Source organism: Notothenia coriiceps, unplaced genomic scaffold, assembly GCF_000735185.1.
Source record: "Notothenia coriiceps isolate Sejong01 unplaced genomic scaffold, NC01 NC01_scaffold00006104, whole genome shotgun sequence".
Classification (NCBI taxonomy): domain Eukaryota; kingdom Metazoa; phylum Chordata; class Actinopteri; order Perciformes; family Nototheniidae; genus Notothenia; species Notothenia coriiceps.
The window spans coordinates 179,301-203,245 of NW_011338805.1; the positions used below are offsets into that span (position 1 = coordinate 179,301).

The window sequence follows — 23,945 nt, forward strand, 5'->3', positions numbered from 1 at the left end:
TTTCTGCAAAGGGACCAGGACGACTGATCCGTGTAAAGGAAAGAATGAATGGGGCCATGTATCGTGAGATTTTGAGTGACAACCTCCTTCCATCAGCAAGGGCATTGAAGATGAAACGTGGCTGGGTCTTTCAGCATGACAATGATCCCAAACACACCGCCCGGGCAACGAAGGAGTGGCTTCGTAAGAAGCATTTCAAGGTCCTGGAGTGGCCTAGCCAGTCTCCAGATCTCAACCCCATAGAAAATCTTTGGAGGGAGTCGAAAGTCTGTGTTGCCCAGCGACAGCCCCAAAACATCACTGCTCTAGAGGAGATCTGCATGGAGGAATGGGCCAAAATACCAGAAACAGTGTGTGAAAACCTTGTGAAGACTTACAGAAAACGTTTGAGCTCTGTCATTGCCAACAAAGGGTATATAACAAAGTATTGAGATGAACTTTTGTTATTGACCAAATACTTATTTTCCAACATCATTTGCAAATAAATTCTTTAAAAATCAGACAATGTGATTTTCTGGATTTTTTTTTCTCATTTTGCCTCTCATAGTTGAGGTATACCTAGGATGATAATTACAGGCCTCTCATCTTTTTAAGTGGGAGAACTTGCACTATTGGTGGCTGACTAAATACTTTTTTGCCCCACTGTATAACACATACCAAACTTTGAAAAATAAGGGATTACTACTGTAGTTAGCAGGACTCGCTTGTTAGAGTGGGTTTTGTTGCCTTAACACGCCAATTTCATCCCTAATTAATAAAAGACAAACATTCTGTCAAGTTTCTTATAATCAATGTGGATGCTGAATCAGACGCAGATTAAATGTACAATTATGAATATATTAAACATGTAGGCTATGATTACAATTATATTTTTGAGAGTTAGATCATTTGCAGCCGTGGGAGAGCAAGTGTTATTTTGTTTTAATTATAACAAACACTATTAAAGAGGTTTTAACTGAACTTAATTGAGTAGTATGCCATTTTGTATTGGACTTCATTATTTGTATTTATGTGTTTTTTCTAACATTTTGTCTGCCTTATTTACCAATGCAAAGTGCCAAGAACAATTTATAATGGTTTCACAAAGCATCCCGTCAGGTATCACATGTGTTCGTGTCACAGTGTGAAGGCACTGTACGTACTGTCAGTGTGCATGTCTAAAGATCTTTTTTTAAATAATTGTTGATGATGGGAAAGCCCCAGCAGGCTTCTTTATAAAAAGGTTGTCAGAGAAATCACTGCCAGCTGCCAGCCACAGGAATTCAGAAATGCCAAACCAGCACTTTGTGATTGGCATAAGGAAGTTACACCCACTTTGTAATAATATGTTTCTCTTTGGTGCGTGGCCAAATGGGTCGCTGCCAATGTAGACATGACAGAGTGATCAGATCGTTCTGTATAAAAAACGTCTAGCAGGGGAAAACTGTAATTATTTGCCTCAGGTCAGGGTCAGGCTGCTGTAAAGCTCATACATATAAATGAGATGTAACTTATAGAACAAATCTTATAATGGAGACTCAAAAATTCATATTAATGAATAATCCTTAATTATAGCCATTTGCCTTTACATTTCACACACTCTTTGACATGGTAATAATGCCACAGCACAAATGCTTAATTCTTAACAAGCATCATTTTTTAAATGACTAAATTAATGATTTTGGTACAGTTAAGCAGCATGATACTGCACTGCTGTACTGATGGCAACGGTGGTGTTTTAAAGAAGCAAAATCAAGTGAACAAAAGCAGCAAAGATCCTTCAGAAGAAAATGAGCTCAACAGACTGACTCGAGTCGTACATCTTCCTCGGCTCCTCCACACCTGCTCAGGTTCGTCTATAATAACCTGCTGTCTGCTCTGCAGGTGTACTCTGGGTATTTACTCCAGACCTATTTACCACAAATACATGCTACTGTATGTTTTTTTTCCCCCTCCAGCAGCACTGTGTCTGCTCATTGTTAATCTACTTCTCTCCAGATACCAGCCCTAGCCTTGATGATACATTTACTTTCCATAAATCAATTTTTCAAACTCAGCAAATTACCCTACACCACAGGGACTCAGAGGAAATCAATAAGGCAGAGGTCCTGAAGATGCTCAATAGTCAGTCCAGTCACTTCCTGTCCGCCTGCTTCAAAAACACAGTGATGGAGCTCTGGTTAAGATAACACAGGTCAATAATAACCATCTGACCAGAGACAAGTGCAACTTAGCAGCAGGGTGGGGGTGCAAGAAAACGTTGCATACACCTTCATTGTTGTTATACAATAGGTTGATGTATGCATAGGAGCAAAGATTCCCACTTCAACTACATATGAAAAAATATCTTAAATGTCAAGTATGTATTTTTGTGAGACATTCATTAAAATTCCTATTTTTCACCCCTTCAAAAAAACCAAGCAACTAGTAAAAATCACTTTATAGATATTATTTTTCTACCTAAACTCCATTTTAAAACATGCAAACCATAATTGATTTTAGCTACAGGCTACAATGAGCTGCACCAGAAGTGTTGTCTCACTTTAATACCACATTCTGATATGATACAATATACTAATTTTCCTTGTCTACTATTGAGCAGTTAGTCAATTAAGAAATGAATATACCCCGCTGATACAAGACATGCATCGATGGCGGTCAATCAAACTGAAACTTTGGAAAACCACTGCCAATTACACTTTTTTTAAAAATGTAATTAAATGTTAAATGTTTTTCTTTTATAAAAAAGTACCAGCTGCCTAACCACCATCTGGAATTAGATTTAAAAAGTCAGCAGGTTATCGGTTTTCTTTTGTGCATTGATTTTCACTTCCTACTTAAGGTCATATATTATTGAATGCCCCCTTGAATAACTTTGATGGAGGAAGTAATGCTACCATCACATGAGCTGCTGAGGGGCCTATAAGACCCTTGAGACAGAAACAGATATGTGATATCATGCTGCCAGCCCCCCTGCTACTTAAACAGCAGCTTTCAAGGAGGGAGATTTAATTTCTTTACATGTTTACCTTTGTTTCATCCCTACCTACCCCTCCCCTCCATCACTTCTGTTCTCTCTGCCTTCCCAGGAGAGAAAGCCGGCAGACAGCTCTAATAAACAGTGGCATGAAGCCTTACAGTGATGGCGTATGCCGAAGCATCCGATGTGATCAATTATCGAGTGGCCGATTCTCTTTAATTAGGGGGTTTAAGTATCGAGTTAGCCTGGGTGGGAAGCTGAGAAGCAGCATGTAAACCAACCTCATTACACTGCAGTGATTCACCTCCCAGGAGCTGTGATCCACGCACTGTTTACACCATACATTTGTTTCTGTGGTAACATATCGAGTGGAGGAATGGCTTAGTGACAGACCCAGTTTTTTTTCTGGGTCTCCTCTACTCTCTCTCTCCATTTTCTTTCTTTCACTCTCCCTCCCACTCACTGCTGAAGAGGCTGTCACACTGGTTTGCCTTTTGTTGTGGAGAGTCTGGAGAGGTAGCACAATGTGTCCTAGTTAAAGCAGTGCCCCATCTGCCCAGCATAATTGTCTAATTATGCTGGAAGGATCCGTCATTAATTCCTTTGTGGTGGCCAATTGCGCACCACAAAAGGAGGTCTCAGGTTTAGTTTTCCTTTGCAGATCTCTGTTCATTTACCCCGGCCCGTGTTATCGTCCTCCAGTATTGATACTGTGGAAACTTAGGGCATGAAAATATTCTCCTGCCAATATTGACTGGTTTGTACAGTTGTAGTGAAAAGGCCAAGGGGAATATTGGCTGCTGTTTCGAGCTGAATTAAAACAAGCGGCTAGGAAACAGCATGGAAAAAACACGGGCAGGCACACAACAAACAACCATAGTTAATGCATCGAGGTTACGCGTACTGATGAAATATGCATTATGTGGAATTAGCCCTGTGTTGCAAAGGGGATTGTATAGACTAATCTGTGCAGGAAAACCTTCGCATCCATATTCAAATGCCTGACCTACTAAACCACCACCAATTAAACCTGTAATTCATTCAATAAATTATTATGGGACTGAGGAAATACTAAATGAACAACCACCCCTAAACTTTTCAGAAATGTTGATCCGTTTCATGAGGTCCTATTTACACTGACGATGCCAACTAACGGCAATCAATTCAATCAATTTAGTAAACAAGCTAATATTTGTATTATCTATGGCATCACCTTGAATATAGTCCCTGTAAACAGTGTCTGGCTCACAGCTGAAAGCATGGAGTATGATATTTGTAATTATAAGAAAGTAAACAACTTTGGTGTCTTTACTTGACAAACAATTGATCTTACTTTGACCGACTTCATATTTGCTGGGTATATTGTTAAGGACCCAAGAAAGTGCACTGCACTCCAAAATCACTTCCTACAGTATATGCCATTATGGTTACTTCTGCCAAACTTGTACAGTTAAAGTGTCCATATTGTAAACGTTTTGCAACATATAGTGCCCCCATATGGAATAAAATATGATGCTTTCACTACTTTGAGCCGAAAAGTAGCAGTTATACAACAGAGAGCCATTGCTAGATGTGATGCGACACTGCACCTGTCGTTGATGTCCCACATTTACAACTCACAATAAGTGCAAGAATAGCTGCAGATTGATTATGTAAAGAGCAGTGCATAAGTGATTTCAGACACGGCACAATACATCATTTCTTTATTTAAGTAACCAACCTTTACACTTACTGATATGGGTCTAGCTGAGTGACGTTCCACCTCAGCTTTCTGTCTGTTGTTATAAAGCAACCTGCTGCTTGTGAAAGAACAATTTGTAAACTCCCTATCGAACATATGTGCTGTCACATTAACGGTTTCACAGTTACGCTGAGTAACTCAGCTTGACAGAGACATGTGGGAAGATATCTTACAATGTAACTCAAATCTGATTAGAGCAGTGATCTAATCAGCCATGAATTCATCTGTGAAGACAAGCAGGCAAGAGAAAATCACCGCAGAGAATTCTGTATAATTATCAGAAATCTCACAGCGGTACATTAAAATTCTAATTACGACATATTATCTTAATTGCAAAGGAGATGCAAATCAAAACAAGGTTAACGCTGCTCCCTTAACATGCAGGAGAACATGTGGTGGGAACCTCTTCAATATTCACTGAATCAGCTTGACTTGTTCGACATGAGAGGCTGTCATTTTGTAATGCTTCCCCCTCTTAGGGGCGATAATCCTAGCTGAGAGCACAAGCAGCAGCAGAGGCGCAGTCGTGCAACAATGAGACAGAACAAACATCTAATTGCTGTGCATTCATTTCCTTTTATTGTATTAAACAAAGCTGGTGACAGCACATCGCAAGTCAACTACTGTTGCTGCCCAGAGAAAACCATGTACCTCGGAAATGAATCAGGAACTAAGAAAAAGCATTCCTATCACTTCTTCAACAGAACACAAAACCAATTTTTACTCGTGGCCACTAATGCTGAATAAGAAACATCCCGTATAATGTGCAACAAATACAAGAAAAAAAGTTCTCAAGAAACTGCAACTCCCCAGGTACACAACAAATTGCTTGCCATAAATTCTATTTGACAGGTGCACACTGTAACTCTGCAGACATAAGACAGCCGGATGACAGCAGGCACAAGGGGTAATAGTGAAAGGAGAGGAACATGCCATTGAACATGGATTTATGAGCGGGGTCCAGACTGAGGCGATCTATCAGTGGAGAGGCATAGCATCAGACGTGGTCATGTTTAGGACAGATTTAAATGAGGGTTTCAAAGACTGCAAACACACAAAAACACGTGTGATGTGTTGGGAAACAAGCACATTGCTGCTTTTTACATGAGGAGAAGTCTGCTGCCACCCACAAAGGCAACTTTTTATCTGGTTCAGTCTCTTAATTGGAGTATTTATGCTTTGATAGAGAGCTCCCATTTCTCCCAAGGTTCTCGCAGAAGGCTAATAACAGTATGTGGCAGCTTTAAACTAACGGCAGCAGTGTTTGAAACATCAGATTCCTGACAGAAAATAATAAACTAGAGGTGCCCAATGTTTTCACTAAAATATATTGGAGTTCCTCTACCAATTGGCTTTGGGGATGGCGGTTACCCACACACTGTAAATCGAGTTTCTCTTTCTCACTTTCTTCCACAAACACACACATACAGTGCAAAAAGTCTCACAGCCCATACCCTTTGCTGGACAGAAATTAATGGGGACCCCAGGAGTTCCCTTTGGCCCTGGCACTTACAGCGTATAACAGAGCCGCCAGCTCCGATCACTCCTGAGAAAGCAAAAGCTGCTCTGGGATCGTTTTACAATTCTCAGGGGCTCGAATAACCTGATCTTGAACTGATCCCGTGCACTGATCCTTTGGTATTGGGTTAGGAACGTGTGAAGGGGCCTGTTGAATGAGCTCGCTGGATATCAACATCCTCACTCCGTGTTGCTCCAGCCCGGGCAGATTGTTTGACTTGATTAGTCTCTACCCGAGTGTTCGACTACCCAACGCCAAGCCCTCCAGACACCGGTATCAATGTGTCGGAGGGAAAAGTGCTCTCCCAAGTCTCAAGGTGGAGCCCATTACCCTGAGTGAGAGCACTGTAAGTTAATAGGATTTGCTCCCGATCAAGAGGCTGAGCTATTTCCTGAGGCTGTTACAGTCCGAAGCACAAACATAAATGTTCCTTTATTCAACACTATTAAGCAATCCCACCCCCTCCCAAAAAAAAAAACTCCCCACCACCGACCACTTTGACCCCACCCCGTCTTTTGCTCCTTGTTGGAATATCTGTTTTTACTGCAGGAGGTTGTGCTCTCCCTCTCTTTTCCTTTTCTCCCGAGCAGCCAGTAAAAGTAAAAGCCTTGCACTTTTTGTCTAAAGGAGCCATTTGTTCAGGTGAAAATGAAACTTGCGTGGTAAGCAGAGCCAGGTCTGCGGTTGGACAGGGGCAGAGGGGATTCCAGATTAATCATAGGGACTATACACCGTGAGGATATTCATTGAGGAGTAATTGCCAAGGGGCTTTGTGTAATGTATTCTCCCCATGAGGTAAAACCTTGTAGCAGTGAGAAAGGATAATGGAGTAAGAGGATCATATAAAATGTTTGCTGCTCCAACCTTTAACTCAGAGCTTAACCCTGACCTCAGATAGTAATTACAGAGTTAATTGCCTACTGATCTGAGGAGGAAGCGCCATCCAGCTCTACTGCAGAAGTCAATTGGGCTTAAGAGCCTCCTTCTGAGGTGCAACAGATCACAGATTGTCTTGTATGATTTAGAGAAGAGACAATTAGCAGTATACGGTCAAGTGGATGGAGGCGTTAAAGTTATTTGGTGTTATGTTTATAGCATCTACAGCCGGACAGTCATTTAGTTTGATCATGTATCTATGTTCACTGGAATCATCATCAACTGACACAAATAGATGTTTATATTCAATCAATATACATTTTTCTTATTCTGAATTCATCAATTGGTTTCAAGAGTCTGAAACCTCCAACTGTTTTTTTTGTTTGCAATGACATAAAACTGAGAAAAGCAGCAGACCTTCACATTTAAGAAGACAGAACTGCCCATTGTTTGACATTATTGCACGATACATTACTTTAATTGTTGTCGTCAAATCGAATACTGCACTAATTCTTTCAGCACTTCATTATATATCAATGGCTTCATATGTTGCTATGGATTTATGACAGTTACCATAATGATGGATACACAGACAAATCCAATATATGAACATCAATTACTTTTGCAATCTACAAAATATTGTGACGATATGTGCGATTGTTTTGTCGTCTCATTTTTAGGGTGAGAAAGTTTATAGATTTTGCATTTTTCTGGTGTATTTAAGCAAGACAAATATATTGTTATTAATATGGTGAATTGATTATAGCCATGTCACTAAAAGAAACTCGTCTTCCTTTGCCGTGCAACACAGGTCCAAAGTTTTGACAGCTAAAGTTTAAAAAATAAAGCATATTAGACTATATAATAAGCCTCTGAGTGAAAAAAACAAACAGACACATTTCCTCAGGATTTGTTTAAAACCTTAAGAGAAAATAGAACTGGCGCATTTCACCACAGATCTCAGCACAGCTCACCGAGGAAACCTGAATGTCTTCAGTGAGTCAAATAGTTAAGTTGAGCCGGTGCTGCCATAAACCCGGTGGGAGAGCTTGGAATAATCTAGGCGATGTTAATGATGCAATTTATATGTGAGGGGACCGGTGTTTGGCAGGCTCTTTCCGTCTGAGCGGGCTGCACAACCCAGCGAGCTCCCAGCACCCCCTGCTAGATGGAGGGGGTGGAGTAGGAGGAGGATGTCAGAGCCCATGTGAAAAGAGGGAGCGAGCGAAGCACTGATAAGAGCCATTACTATTAGTGTCTGTCTGTCACCTGCTGTGCGTCATCCAGCCTTCTCTCTCTCCACATGTGCCCCCATCCCCGTCGATCCATCCCCATCCGTTTTCCTGAGGCACATCACTTCAAATCTGCACTCACCTACACATTTTCCACGCTGTCACAGATATACTCGGTAGGCTTGAAAACTGAGCCAAGCTGCACTCTGAAAACTACCGCGAGCTTTGTTTCAAAACACTTGTGAATTAGTGAAGGTGCAGACAGCTGCCAGCGTTTATCCGATAAACAAAATAGCTATAGATGAATAACCGAACTGGCATACGGACAGGCAATATTCTAGACAAACGATTTCTCAGTTTTTCCATGCAAACACAAAGCCTAATTTGGTATTTCATTTATTACTTGGCCCAAACCTACAGCTCCTTAAACTTATGAACTTGGGAGAAATGAACAGTAATTGCAGGCTGTTCTTTATTTTCTTTAAACCTTTTTAACCAAAATATTTAAAGCTGTTTTTCCCAGTTGCTATGCAACACTTCAACCGCAAGAGTGGGAGCATGCTGAGAATGTGCCAAAAAAATGCTACTGCCACAGACATTCTGCGGGGGAAATATGAGAGAGGGGCATCTTTCAATAATCAAATGAAAATGTACAACAGTTGTGTGAAATGCACAATCATCCTTTCATTCATCAGTTTCTTTACTAGTGTCGGCAGATTGTTCAAAACAATGGTTTGTTAAATGAATGAATGTTTACAGTCTGAAAGGCTCTCAGACCATCCAGAGTCATGTGAGCACATGAAAGTGCCTGCTTTTAACTGCAGGACACAGCAACGTGGCAGGCGGACCAAGTGTCCTGTGCAAAATATCATTCGGTAATTTGACATGAGAATGCTGCCAGATATGTAGACTGCTGTACGTTTCACAAGTCCTTTTAGATTTCACTCAGAGCTCGCCTCGAGCCTGGGCAACTGAACAGGAGCCGAGCAAAAAAGCAAGCAAGCCAATGGTGCTGCCTTTCTTCCCGAGCCTAGAACCAAGGACTTAAAGCAAGGACACGTTATGCAAGAAATCACATTCAATTCCACTGCCAGCCTCTGAGGCCAGATGATACACATTGAGTGAGTCTGTCTCTCGAGCCCTCAATGTTAATCAACACTCTTTCCTATGCATACTTATGACTTACAATCTACTCCCCACGTCTTCCCTTTGGCAGCTTAAATTAAGTCGCAAATTTGACGGCAAATTAACTTCAACAGGGACAGTAATATGTCACCTATACAGCAATCTGTGCCATTTCTCACCAGGGCGACAGCAATCGTGTGCATCTGAGAGGAAAATTCAATCAAACAAATTATATTCTTGTGAAAGTCATATTCGAGTAAACAGAAGAAAGAAGGCGACACACGGTGGGGCCATCAGCTGTTAACAAATCCCTCTGATGACAGAGCCCTGCATAATCGCCCAGTCAACCTTTATCAATGTGATCACAGAGCTTGAGATTTAATGCATGCTGGTATTAGCTGTGACATACCGTCACAATAAAGTTGAGGTGGGAGGAACACATGCTCAGAGGGGGTGTGTACGTACATGTGTGTGTAAAGAGGAGGTGGATGGGGGACCAACAGAGATCTCTTCACTTCATCATTGAGTAAATGGCACCACAGACGTGAGCTGCGACTTCACAGCTGCCTCATGGCGGGTGACATTGAAGCCCACGCATGAACACATCGCTCATCAAAGCGAATGAGGCGTTCTTTGCTTCCGCTTCTAGTGCGGAGGAAAAACAATGGCAGCCCCCCTCAAGTGCACACTTGCACACCTGGAATGTCTAGAATGAGAGGAGATGGGGATGAGGAAGGGGGAACAGAAATCCATTTGGTTTCATGCATCTCTCACAAGAAGCTTAACAGACTGTGACCTTCCAGTGCTTCGTAATGGGGAGGAAACGGCAAGACCCCGGTGCCATAAAACGGCTCAGAGTGGGTGCTAACAGTGGTTGTGCAATTAACCTGAGTTAAAACAAACAAGAGGCTTTTGCTTTAACAACGGGCACATACTTGAGAGGGTTGATTTCTGCAGCGTGAATTCAAAGGCCCACCAGGGTTCAGGTTTTAATCGGTCATTAGTGTGCTCATTTCGGCACAGCTGCACTGAGATTTATGCAACTACAAGCAATCAATGTGATCAAAAACACAAACCAAAGAGCCAAAAATCTCTTCCCAGAACCTAAAAGGATATAATGAACCACCAACTGAAAAGTCTCTTCTTTAGAGACAAAGAATATTTGTCTTAACACCAATCATTAAGTGTGAGAAGAATGTAACTAAAAACAGAAAGCAACAGTACAATTGTGAATGCCCTCCTTTAGCTGTAAGCACATCCTCCTTAAAGTTCAGTCACACAGTTTGAACACAAAAGCTCCAGTCTTTCTCTTTAACTGTCCTCATTTCTCTAAGTGGAACCAGACGTAGGCATTTCTTCATTTAGCCCATTCAAATAGAGACAAGTTGCTAGAGTTCTTTATTTATTTAACAAAACGAGCTGTAAAAGCCAAACATTAGGTCATGGAATATTTTCAACCCGAGAAATAAGTCAAAGCCTTCAATGAGACATCAAACCCAGTTTAAGTGTTCCCCTGCAAAATATGAGCTTGTGAGGACCTTTTTCGAAGTCAAGTAGTGCTGTGGGATTGTTCAGTTTTTTTTAAATACAACTTTCAACAGTGTGGTGCACATGCGTTTCCAATTAAGAGCTCAGAGCCAACATCCAAACCTGGGCCCCATCCACCCCTTCCACCATCGACCAAGTCTGAGGAAATGTTAAACAGGCATCATAACCAAAACAGAGACGGCCGATTTCTCAAAAGCCTTTACTTTATAAACAATAATTAAAACATCACCGTGAATTGATGATATAGACTGCCAACAAAGCACACGATCCAAATAAAGACCAGGGAACATACTTAATCATAACTTTTTTGCGACGCTCTCACAGCTAGGGCACTTAGACATATCAATTTGTTCTTTTGGGTGAATGGGTACAAAGCCTGCTTACAGTGCAAAGAAATAAAATATGTCAATGCTGTTGATTTGTGAGGACCATAATGAGAATGCACGGTTTACACGAGGCACTCCGAGCAGGATCTACTTCCCTGGCAGGAGCAATAACTCCCTATGAGCCTGTCTCTGCTCAGACTTCAATCTCTTGGCCCTAAGGAGCTGTTGGAGGACTTTGATGTTCTGTCTAAATGAATTGACTGTGCTTCTTGATACAGCCCTCCAGTCAACCGACTCGCCCCAGTGATTCTGTCACCTGTGATAAACACCATGCGTGCTCCGCGGTACCAAATTCTGGATCGCATGCTCAGAGAGAGAGGCCACAATTTATTTTGCCTTCAACTTTGTAAATGACTGAAAGAAATATGATTGTTGTTTCCCGCCGTGCCGTATCTGAGGCGAAGCCCCTTTGATGTTTGAGGCTGTATGAGAGCAGGCTACACAGGGCTGGTTTGTGTTACCTTACAGCCCTGCAACATCCAGTAGGTGAGCCTTTGTGTTGAATGCCCCTTTAGGGCATGGTGTTTGTTAGAGCCTTGGCAAAGGCAAAACAACCTCCAACCTACTTCTATCATTGCATTTTTTCTTTAGAATCAGAGCCAGACAGCTTTGCATACAAGCTAAATCAAAGGTTTATTTAGAAGCAATGGTGCACAGATAAGGAAGTGCAGATGTGTAGATATGTCTACCTTGGGACTCTATAGTTGCCATGATGTGTGCTTTGAATATGGATAAGTTGCGACAGGAGCTATAATGCAAGATAACGTAAAAAAAGAGTAATGTGCCAGTGCTAAAGATAGCACTGAGATAAGTGCAACCAATGGACGACGAGCAAACAGTGCAATGGATGATTTTGATCAAAGAGCGGGGCACAGACGGTGGCTAAAGGGAAACAATACTTATCCATCTAAGCTTCAGCTTGGTCAATTCTCATTTGACTAAATCCAATTACCATCGATTCTGCATCTTCTTAAAGCCAAGGTTTAGGTTTTCCTTGATAGTGTAGAAATCTTAACTCGATGAAGCGGCAGTATTTAACCTATTACAGCCTCCGATGAAGCGGATAGGTTTTGGAGGAAAGTACGAGTTCTACTGGCAAAGGCATTGATCCTCCCACACCCTGGGTTTTCCCAGCGTGTGCAGCGATTCCTGTGCAAAGCCTCTGAACACTTCTCCCTCTCCTCCAGCGGCGGTGGTGCTCCCGAGCAAACCTGCCCTGGATCGAGAATCTCATTTAGTCACTGGGCCCTTTGATGTGGATTCAGCGCTGCAGTGCATATCATTCGTGTTTGAAGGTTCAGCTTCCACAATACAGCAGGGTTTGAAGTTTCACATATTGCAAGTGCTACAATGTGATAATCTGGGAGCCGGTTATGCATTATACATATTTCATAAAAGAACACCATCACCTGAAAGTGAAATGTGGAAAAGTGAGCGCTTCAAGGTATATATTGACAGAAACTGTTTCTGAGACTCCTGGGTGTGGGACGAAAACACTCTTGTTATCATGAGCATTTCAGAATCAGCTCGACATCTTCTCTGTGAAAGGGTTAAATATCCAAATAAACAGAGTAGAATAACATTTGACTGGCGTCTGCCATGCCATTATAAGAGCGATTTAAGTTGACTGAACGCTTCTCACAGGGCACAGGGGCCATGAAAGAGCCTGCAATAAAAATCTCCTTCTCCATCTGATTTCACAATGAGGTTGTTGCACACCTTGGGGCATTTCCTTTTGTGCCTTCTTAAATTAAACATAACAAATCCCTGTCAAGGTCTATGTCCTTACTGAGACACAAAACTATCGCCTAAGCTGGTGTTAGGAAAAGAAACAAGAAAATTGTCTTGGGAAAACCACATTTTGAAATCCAACTGCATCCAGTATATTTTAAAAAACAAGGGGAATTGTTGGCGACATTTTTTTATCTCGTGGGCAGTTAATGTCTGCGAGTGACTGAGGTTTATGTAAACACTACTGATTGTTATAATTAAATAGCGTCAGTATGGAGGTGCACAGCTCCACATCTCTTTTTAAAAAGGATGCTTACCGTCTCCAAAGCATGGAGATTGTGGCAGCCTGAGGGCCTGCTTGTTTTTCTGTATCTATCTTGTGTTAAATACACATACAATCACACACACATACACATGCATATCAGTACAAATACGAGCTCTACACACTGTTCTTACACGTACAAACAAAAACCCACACACAATAAAGAGACGACGCTTTCACAAACAGCAGCCTCTCAATTAGCTTCTGCACTCATTTCTCCTCGGAAGAGAATTATTTTTCAGCTGTATGCTTTTTCTTTGTTTATTGTGAGCAGACCAAAGCCTTATCAACAGCTAATCACTGCATGTCAAATTCACAGACTTACTGCAGTCACTTAAAAAAGAAAAAATATTCAGTGAATAATCTTCTCCGATTCAGATTGGCATTTTAGATTTGCGGCAATCTTCTTTTTCTTTTAGATATTCAGAACTGTCAGGCAGGAGATCAGCATTTGTTTGATATAATTCGTTGTGACATGTTAATTGCATCTACTTGTAATTCTCTCTAATTGATGTTTGATATGTCTCAGGAAATTAGGCCAACTAGATAACACTGCAAATATTATGAATCCTCCCTGCCTTTCTCTTTCCGTGGCAGGTCTGATGAATTCACAACACCTTAAACTGTAATGTGTCTTGATGCTGTGCAGCTATGCTCTGTATTCCAGGCTGACAAACCTAAGGTTGGAAACATACCGCTGTATATTTAAAAACACATTCAGGGGGCAAGAGAAGACTAACCTGTGCAATCTTCACGGAGTTCTGTGTCGAACCTCCTGCATGGTATTCAACTTTGTTCTTCTGGACAATTTCTTCAAACCTGAAATAAATAAGTAGAATAAACAAGGTTAACCACAAAGTGAATTAGACCAGACCTACTGATACAAGCTTAGTGTAAACGTTAGATACAGCCAGATGTATCCTAGGCAGGGTACAGGTTTATCAACACTTGTCACATTTAAACATGTGTAGGAGGAGTGAGGAGAAATTGCATTTCATAAGCATCACAAATGAGCCAATACAAAATCCATTAGGCGAGGTTACACAGGTACAGTAGAAGAGCAGCTGGGAATGTAGATAATGAAATTTAGTAAAGACATTTGCGGTCTCCGGAGAATGGATCATAATGACTTCAAGCATAATTTGTATTTATAAACTATCAACATGTTATATATTCAACCAGTTCAACACAGGATACAAACCAAATGCCAATGAGTGTCAGTGGTAGTATGAACCAGGCATATGAACATAGCAAGCTGATACAATAATGTTAGCATCAACCATTTGAACTGCTAACCATCAATTTTGCAATCTTTTTTCAGAATGTGTCCAATCTTTTCATAACCATTCCCACCATATATCTATTAGGGTACTTCTAACTAACAATTTCAACCATTTATCTGTTCATTTTAGTAATTTCTTGCACAATTGCTCAACATACTGTTCAGGTGTTTCTGCTCACAAGAATTTTTCAATTTTTGTAACATTCCAGGAGAAAGCTGTTTATGAAGATTGCGCAAAAAGAAAAAGCTGCGAGCAAATGCTGGATTTTGTTGGATGGGAAACTTGACCACAAATGTTACTGGAGTTGAAAAGAGGCCGTTGGGGTTTAAATGCCAATTTGATAAAAGCAAAAGAGGAACATTACCCACAGATGGCTGTAGTTAGCCAGACACTATTAAAGCAAGATGAGTTATTTCGGAGGGAACTTGAACTGCTTCCTCAAAGGGATGCATGAAATAACAGAAACTATTCATCTTTCCAGATCGGCAGCCATTTTGTTTTTCAAAAGTGATGTTTCAGAGCAATTAGGAAAACAAGTTCTACAATTTCCTTGTGTACAAAAACGTCATAGACAGATCACTTGTTTAGGAAGAGACAACATCTGATTTAATGTGTGATGTCCATACAGCACAGTTTACAGACGAGTGTAACAGACACATTGAGTAAAGAAAACAGACATGACATTGGGGAGAGGGGAGTAAATACTTGCAGAGTTTTCAAACATAAGCCACAGGAACACCCTTGGGTTTCGAGTGAAATACTGAAGGCGGGTTCTATCATTTTTGCATTTTCCCCCATCATAGTGCCATTTCAAACATCAATAGCTTCAATGCTTAGGCGTAACATCATGCAAAGCTGGGCTATGTCGCCAGATAGAGTCTTTATCTAGGGAGCTGAGTATGAATAATGTGTATTCTCCATATCTTCACACAAACAACCTCCCAGGGGGCTGGCTATATAAACGTGTCCACCCTGCTAAGGAAATTGACCTAACTGCAGTCAAGATGATACGCCACATAAAAAAAGGTCCCTTGGCTTTCTTTTTCAACTGTAAATTGAACACTTTACATTTGTGACTGTATTTAAATCATCGGTACAAATCCAAATGGCATGGTAAATAGTTCAGGGTGGACCATTACCACTGGTGTTATGTGTAATTCCACCTTAAATGAACTGTATAGGGTTTGTTGAGCAAGTACTTGACTTTAATCCCAAGGGGTGCTGGGTATGTAATGTCTCTGATACAGAGTTTCGATACATTCCCTTTTTTCAGAACAAAAACAAAGTTTTTAGAAAAGGTCAGGGGTTGCAAGTTTTGGGGGAGCAAACCTGAATTTTAAAGTTGAAGCTAGGTGTATTGTATGCACTCCTGACAGGATTAATATGTATGCAAAGTGCATCATGGCTTACCAACACATGTCTGCCAGAGGTGTTCAGTACTAGCACAACCTGGTTTAACAAGGCATGGCCGAATTTTGAGCGAGTGTGAAAGTAACCTTTACTGCTTCAAAGAAAGTCTGCATATCATGTCTCAAGGCAAGGGGTCTACCCAGGGCAGAATGTTCCTAATAAAGAAAAAAAACGTTCCATGCAAGTGGAAAATATGCTAACCGGGAAAAAAAAAAACTCCTTCCTGAGACACCTGTTATGACTGCTTGACAAAGGAAGAATTTGAGCACTGTGGGTGTTTATAACATGAAGGCAGCCGAGGGACTCCAGAACACATTTCAAATAGACACACAGCTTCTGAGGATTTCAGCCTTTTTTTCTTCCTAGAAGTATTTGCTCCACCTTTCAGTGCAGACAGCATGGGGCCCTGCTCTTGGACGCCTCGAAAATCCCATCCGAAAAGGAGCAGCTGCCTCGAGACCTTTACACCCGCAAACATCATGTGATCCCATAGTAGTGACATCGTAAACGGCCCCCGTGGCCATTTAGGAAGAGAAAATCCCTTTCTATCTACTGCAGACTAAGCTCCCTCAGTGAGGGGAGGGAGCGGAGAAGAAATAATTGTTTTGAACAAAATGTCCTCAGCCACTAACCTCTGCTTTTAAAACCTGCAAGTGTTTTTCAAAGGAAGAACAATTCCAAGTATGCCATGCATTCCACTAACGCACAGACAGACTCTGTTATAACACATGCTTTACCAAGGACTGACCCTGACCCCGGCTAAACACCATGCTTAACTAAAAGGCATTGTGCTATTTTTTGTTTCCATAAGCTCCCACTTCAAGGCCAATATTCAGCTTAAAACAAATTAGGGGAATTAGCCTACTGATATTAGTTGATAATATGTGAGAGTCTTACTAGAAAAGTCATTCATCTACATCCCACTGGCTTTTTGGGGGCAGTTCACACAAGTCAGGAACGTCGTGTTGTTTACATTCCTGGAGACAGAGCCCCCACCGTTGTATCCCATCAAGGGAAATATGAGAGCTTCCAAAGTACGATGAGTGTTCTCTGCCCCGAGTGACTCATGAGTTCCTCTCTCACCTCCCCAAAAAAGCTCCAAGTAGATTATTTACACGAGGCAATAATTCAAGATTTGCTCCTCTAAGTCTCTTACACGGAGGGCAAGGCGAGCCCATTTACCCAATCCCTCTTCATTCTCCTTTGATGTTAGCCTATCTCGATAAGACCGGATGAGTGCCCTAAAATCCCCGTCGAGTGATTTCACAGGAAGAACAAGTCTCTGTTAATCAATGGCTAGATTGGATCGGGATCCTCGGGAGTGGTCTGCCTGAAAGTCCTCCCGAGTGTTTGAGTGCACACCGGGGTAATTCATCGCTAATGATCACCGCAGCACCCGCTCTCCTGCGTTCGTCCTCATTTAATTGCCTCGTTCACGTTTAAACAGCTTACAAATCACACGGACAGGCAGGGAAACATGATCAAGCAGCCCCCATCAGTAATCAGGGGAGGGCAAGTGGAGAAGTTAGAGGACTGGGGCTTCTGTGCTGCTCTCCTTGGGGATTTGGAAGGAGGAGGGTTGTACAGGAACCCTAAATTATCTGTGCTTCAGTTAGAGCAGGCAGGTACATTTTAACAGGCAGACCCCTCTTTCTCTCTCTGAAAGGGAGCTGTACGGCTAAAAGGCTTTGGTAATCCCAGTTTCAACACAGGCATCTGGAGTGGAGACAGGTTCCACCATTGATTAGATTCCCCAATCAGTGTGTGCGTCCTACACCAGCGTTTCTTGGAAGTCTGGCAGTACAAGGCCTGATGCACAGTAATTGTTTCCATAGGTCAGGCAGAGGAAAAACAGCTCGGGGACGTGATGAAAAGGGAGATGGAAAGGGTGAGGAATATTGTTGTTTTTCCCCCCCAATTAAATTGTTTGTCAAACCCTTCACCAAGGGTTACGCAGTTTATCTGTTTAAAATCAATACGCTCGTCTCAATGTGAAAGCTTGTCCCGACACAAGACAGGCCCATTAATTATTCTGTTCTGCGCGCTATCGCCGGGCTGCTCAAGGTTGAGCCTTATCTTTTCTTATTTCAAATCAATAATTATCTTCCACCGTACTCGCTCGCGCTCCCCCTCAGAAATAGATGTGCTTTTCATTCAATGCCTGTAGAGTCTCTCTCTCTCTCTGTAGCAACTGGTGAAGAACGCAGAATGAATAGGACATTCTTATCAGTGGAACATTAGAGCAGGATGGGGATAGATGGCAAAGAATGAGACGCATAAAAGTACTGAACACAAATGAGTCATGATTGAAAGAGCGAGCGAGGCCTCGTTCCCGTCCTCTGACATCTTCTAATACACTACAGAGAGTGATGAATGTTGATTCGCACAAAAGCGTTACGATATCTCCATAGTTCAGGTATCTCAATCCATTTGGGTAAATCCCTGCTCCACAGAGAAAACCTGCCCCGGGTCCCCAGTGCACAAAACACGACTCCAGTGGCGATGAGCCTTTTTGCATTATAGACTGGATACACAATTAATGACTGCGCAATTACATGGTCATAATGGGTGAGTAATTGCATTAGAATGCAGGGACAACAAATGTGCATCCCTTTAATAATCGTCCGATCCAGCAGCCGCCGCAGCCCATTTGTTGGAATTAACCGACGACTGCCGTTTGTACTTAATTAGGCTGCACTCAAGGATTAGGCGGCGGGGGCAAAAGCTGGTCATGGAGGATGAGTTCATATTATTTCCTCCTAAAATGTCACAGCTTTTTGGCTTCACGCTGCAGAGGGTGGCGTTGTTTGTCACACTGTACTGTGTGGATGTGGGAGAGGGAGTGTGAGTGTGTGTGTGTGAGGACATGAAGGAGAGAGAGAGGGACACGTTGAGGGAGAGAGTGGGAAGACGGAGCGTGTAAGCAAGGACGAAGCTTCTGGCGTTCTCTTGAGGATTGAGATTTGAAGCCAGAGCACAAAGCCTTTGAGACATTCTCCTTATCTGGGAGGTTGATACCAGGATCTTGGTGATTCAGAGCGCTTCTTGTGAATAATTCCACCAACACCCCCTACTGCGGGGACCATATGGCCCAGTGTGAACTTTAAACACACGGGGAGTGTTGCTGTTCACCAGTCAGGCCTCCTCTCTCTACCCCCGCACAGCTAGGTGTAGGGAAATGATCAGCACAGATAGTTACTAACTAGCCTACATGTGTACCGGCTGCTGCCATCATTGGCTTTTTCCTGTGTGGCTGCTGGGGATCAAAGATGACTAAAAATAGCCCTGAGCATGATTTTCTGAACTGAACATGCTGTATGCACTGGCTGAGACGCCCACATTTTAATTATAAAACGCTCTTTAAAAAAAGAGAGAGTCAGGAGGGAGGGAGAGAAGGGGAGGAGAGGGGGGACGCCCACATGCACAGAGATGTGGATTATGTTTGTTACACTCCCTTTGACTTGTGATGTTTCTTTCTGGCACCACCTGCTGGCAGCCACTATCAACAAGAGGGAGGCATTTGAAGAGGACAAGCTTTAATTATGATTGCATCAGCCATCGCTCATGATGCAGCATGTATGCTTCAAATGCACACAAATCTCCCCTATTTCATCGTGTGTCTCCTTTGTTTTTTTCATTATTTGAAAAGTTTCCCCGTTTTATAATCCAATAGGTTTAGATCCACATTTCTGACAGATGAGTACAGCTCTGGTGAGCATGTCAGATGTATACAAGCGCCCTAAATCGTCAGATTCATGCATATCAATAAAACATCAAGAGCAGCGCGGTTGGCGGCTGAAAATGTTTCTGATGTCTCAATTACCAGTTGAGTGCCATTAATCTCTGCTCACTCTCTGTGGCTCAGAGGTTGGCTGATGAATGCAGGCCCACGACCTTTGGCCCCCGGCGGCAGGGGGGAGCCGGATGTTGTGACCCCCCAGTGGGCCGGCGGAGGTGAGTTTAAGTACTGTAGTACACTCGGCCTCAGCAACAGACAAGGGAGCCGGGAAGTAAAAAAAAAAAAAAAAAGGGGGCTGGGGGGGGTTGTAATACGTCTACACACTCAGTCAAGCATGAGTGCATCCAGTGAAGTGGCACCATGCTTCTGCACGCATGCTTGCATGCGAGCACACACAAACACACACACTTGCTACTCCTGACACACCCGAATAACTCCGCTGGGGGTTTCTAGCACTCAATATTCCCTTCGATATATATTATAAAAACAAAACAAAAAAACAAAACAAGAGTCAAGTGTGTTTACAGAGCAGACACACACACACACACACACACCCAGAAGCCAGAGTGTTTAGCATGTACTCAGTGTGAGGGGCCTTTGTTGTTTTCCTCCCAGTAAGCAGGTTGAGCTGCACGGCAGCAGCAGGGGTGTGTAAGATGTACACAGACAGCGGGGTGTGTGAGTGGAGAGGCACCTCCACTGATCTCCTGTGTCGTGTGATGATGTGTGTGTGTGATGTGTGTCTCAATCCAGTGCTGATCCCCCTGAGTCAGCCCTGTCAGTGATATGAGCCTCCCGCCCGCCCTCCCACCCACCCTCCCTCTCGCCATCCGGAATGCTAATAACAGCCAGCCACTAACACTGCAGCCCTGAATTATTCATGCAGCAGAGGGTCACACGGCATAATGAGGAGTTTACTCTCATTCTGGATGCGATTGTGACGCTGCTAATCTGCATTTAGCACAGAGAAAGGGGAAAAAGGAAGGAGACGGGGGGGAAGAGAGAGGGAGGAGAAGGAGGAGGAGGGAGGATGAGCACTGATGAACTTAATTGCTGTGAGCAAACAACCTCTGAAAAGAGTCACGCCATCATCCAGAGATGAGAAAGTAAACAATTAATTATCATCGGACAGAGAGAGTCATAAAACAAATGTTTGAACGCGACTAATATTCAGGAGCCGGCTGATCTTTTTCTCCCTCCAAGAGGTGACAATACACTCACTGTAACAATGACTCACTCATTGGACACACTAATAATCATTAGCTCTAATATGATATGGTTAACAAGCCCAAGAGGGTTTTGGGTGAATTCTATATTATGTAATGCTGTGTGTTCTAAACACCCTTTAATGCCTAGTTATCCTATAATAAAATGTCTATTTGCCCACATTATTATGCCCTGCAGAAAGAGGCATGTTTTCATTATGTTGACATGTTTCCTTTTTAAAGACACCTTGGGTTACAAACAAACAGTAGGCTACTGCTGCCACCTGCTGGGCAGACAAGGTGCATTCCCTACTGAAATTCAATACAGAGCAAAGAGAAGAAAGGGACATTACAATGAATATTTTTATTCAAAAAGTGAATAACATTGCTGCACTTAAAATATACTGTGATTTTATTTGTCTGATTAACTAAGATCAAGACAAAATACTGACACATTTTTACAAGTTCTAGAGTCCATCATTCAGACACTCTTGAGTCAGTGTCAAACATACATTAGACAATAACTCTGACTCGAGGCCTTTTCACAGAAGACAGCATGGACAACACCAGGCCAGCAAAGTCGATTTACTTATGATCAATGACACCGCAGTTTTTCCTGCTCTAGTAAGCACAAATGTCTGCTGGGAATTTCTCCCACTGTAATATACAATGATACTTGTCTAAGCAGGAAGAACAGGAAGTCAAACACAGCGCTTTGGGTAGTTGATTTCCTCTCAAACCACAGCATCAAAACACCCAGGGCATCCTCCGAAAAACCAGCATCTACTGAAATAGAAGCTGCTGCTTTCAGACCACCATGGAAGAACCAACAAAAGCACTTACAAGACCCGTGTGTTTACTGGAACCAACCACCATAATGTTAATAATGTATGAAAATACAAATATTGAGTAACAGCAGCTGACTTATTAATAGTAACTTGGTATTTCTTTCGTTTGATGCACTTAGTAGACAGGGGAAGGTATAAATACAGAGAGAAAACAGGAAATACAACAAAACCACCAGGATCGGAAACAAACCAGGACATTGTGGTTTTCTGGTATGCGTCCTAACCACTAGATAACCAAAGAAACTCAGTGAACTAATGTTTTTTTTTTCAACAGAGCAGAAACACCCCTAGCGGAAGAGGATCAGGGCCACATGAAGAAAATGTGGCCCTAAAAAAACCTAAAAATTCTTTGGAAAAAGGTCTGAATTCTGACTTTCTTTTTCACATCCTCAAATATTTATTTCCATGCGGCCCTAATCCTCTTCCATAGATTTCTGTAGAACTACCACCATTTTTTGTCTTTTACATAGTTGAGAAAAAGCCACCAGCAAATTATCTTAATTTTTGATAGATGACAAAAATTGAAAAGTAATTTCCCGTTAATCAACCAATTTCCATAGTATAAAAAAACCCTAAAGCGTTTAGAATTGAAACTGAAACTTATAAAACATTAGGCGCAAAATGAAAAAGCATCAAAAGTCACATTCAAGGCTTTTCCTGGAAGAAAAAAAACATTAAGTCCCTAGGCTGTACTAACAGGCATGTTGATGGTTTCTACAGCAGGCAATTCCTCAGCCACAACAGGATTATATGGGCTCTGCTGTGACTAGATAATTGAATTCAGGCATGGCCACAGCGCACTGCATCCAATGATCTCCCTCCCACCAGGGTGATGGGGAGAAAAAATGAATCGTGTTACACTCTATAGATTTAGAAGCACAACAGTAGTGTGAGCCGACTACACTTGTAAGTCTATTGTGGCCTTTTAAGTGTTATTTGTCACAACACTTCCGTCAAATTCTTTCTCTTCCATGGACCAATGACCTTGTGAATGACCTCTTTGCACTTTGTAGTCATTCTTAATAGGAAAACTCACAATCACAGCATGTCAAGTTGTTTTTAAATTGACTTTACTGCTGTATGTTGATAACTAATGTGATGGAAATGACCACATGTACAAATTGACAGACATGAGGGTGGGTTGCTGCTGTGTGTGGTGTTGGAGGGGACATGCATTGAAATGCATTGTGCTGGGAATAAACCACCAAAGCCTCATGTTAATCCTGGCCTGACCTTGTGCAGAATGTGGAGGGAACGGTGTCTGTGGGGCCAAAGATAACAGCGCTGCTTTGTGCCGGAGGAGAACAACAGTGCTGATGATGCTGCTTTGTGCTGCTGCTGACGCCCCCCCCCCCCCCAAGGTCACATGAGTCCCTTTGTCAAATAACAAGACCTGACGAGGTAGCCTTTTATAAATGTACAGACGATCTAATGTACCGATGCGTCTTTTTTATGCTTTATGTACAGCTCAGGTGCTTTATGGTTTTATTATTACTGCACTGTGATTTACTTTTAATTGTCTAGACGCACTGAACAGATTTTTATAGCATCTCAGGAATAATTTTTCCTGATATTAAAAGCCATAAATCTAGAAATAACTCAGAAGAAACCTGTGCCAAGGCTGCATACTCCTCAACATTTTAACAATAAAGAATGTTTACAGGTGTTAAATATACAGCTGGATCAAACTACAAGCAGCGGCACATAATAATGAAAAGGGTTGCAGATGTTTTCATTTGAGTGAAACATAAATTGCTAATTTAAAGTTCATGTACATGGATAAACAGCCAGACTGTATAAAAACGACTTTCTTTAAAACGTTATGCTATTCTGCTACTTCTTTGCCAGATGTTTAAGCCAAGTCTTTCATAATTCATGTTATGAATAGGTGCATTTGACAGCTCAAAGCCATTATTATTTATATTATATGTAATTGTAGTAACAAAATGAGTGTCTCCAGTAAACAGTAACCCTGTAAGTATTCTGGATGCCAACTGCTGTGCCCTTAAAAAGGTGAGATC

General features: G+C 42.0%; 1 protein-coding gene across 2 annotated transcripts in view; it reads right to left on the reverse strand.

Moving 5' to 3' along the window:
* LOC104943453 (adenosine kinase) overlaps positions 1-23,945 on the reverse strand; it is a 98,265-nt gene that overhangs the window by 69,181 nt on the left and 5,139 nt on the right. For both annotated transcript variants that reach the window (XM_010768854.1, XM_010768855.1), the window contains exon 4: positions 14,180-14,258. In XM_010768854.1, the coding sequence (XP_010767156.1) occupies positions 14,180-14,258 (79 nt within the window). The remainder of the gene's footprint in view (positions 1-14,179; positions 14,259-23,945) is intronic.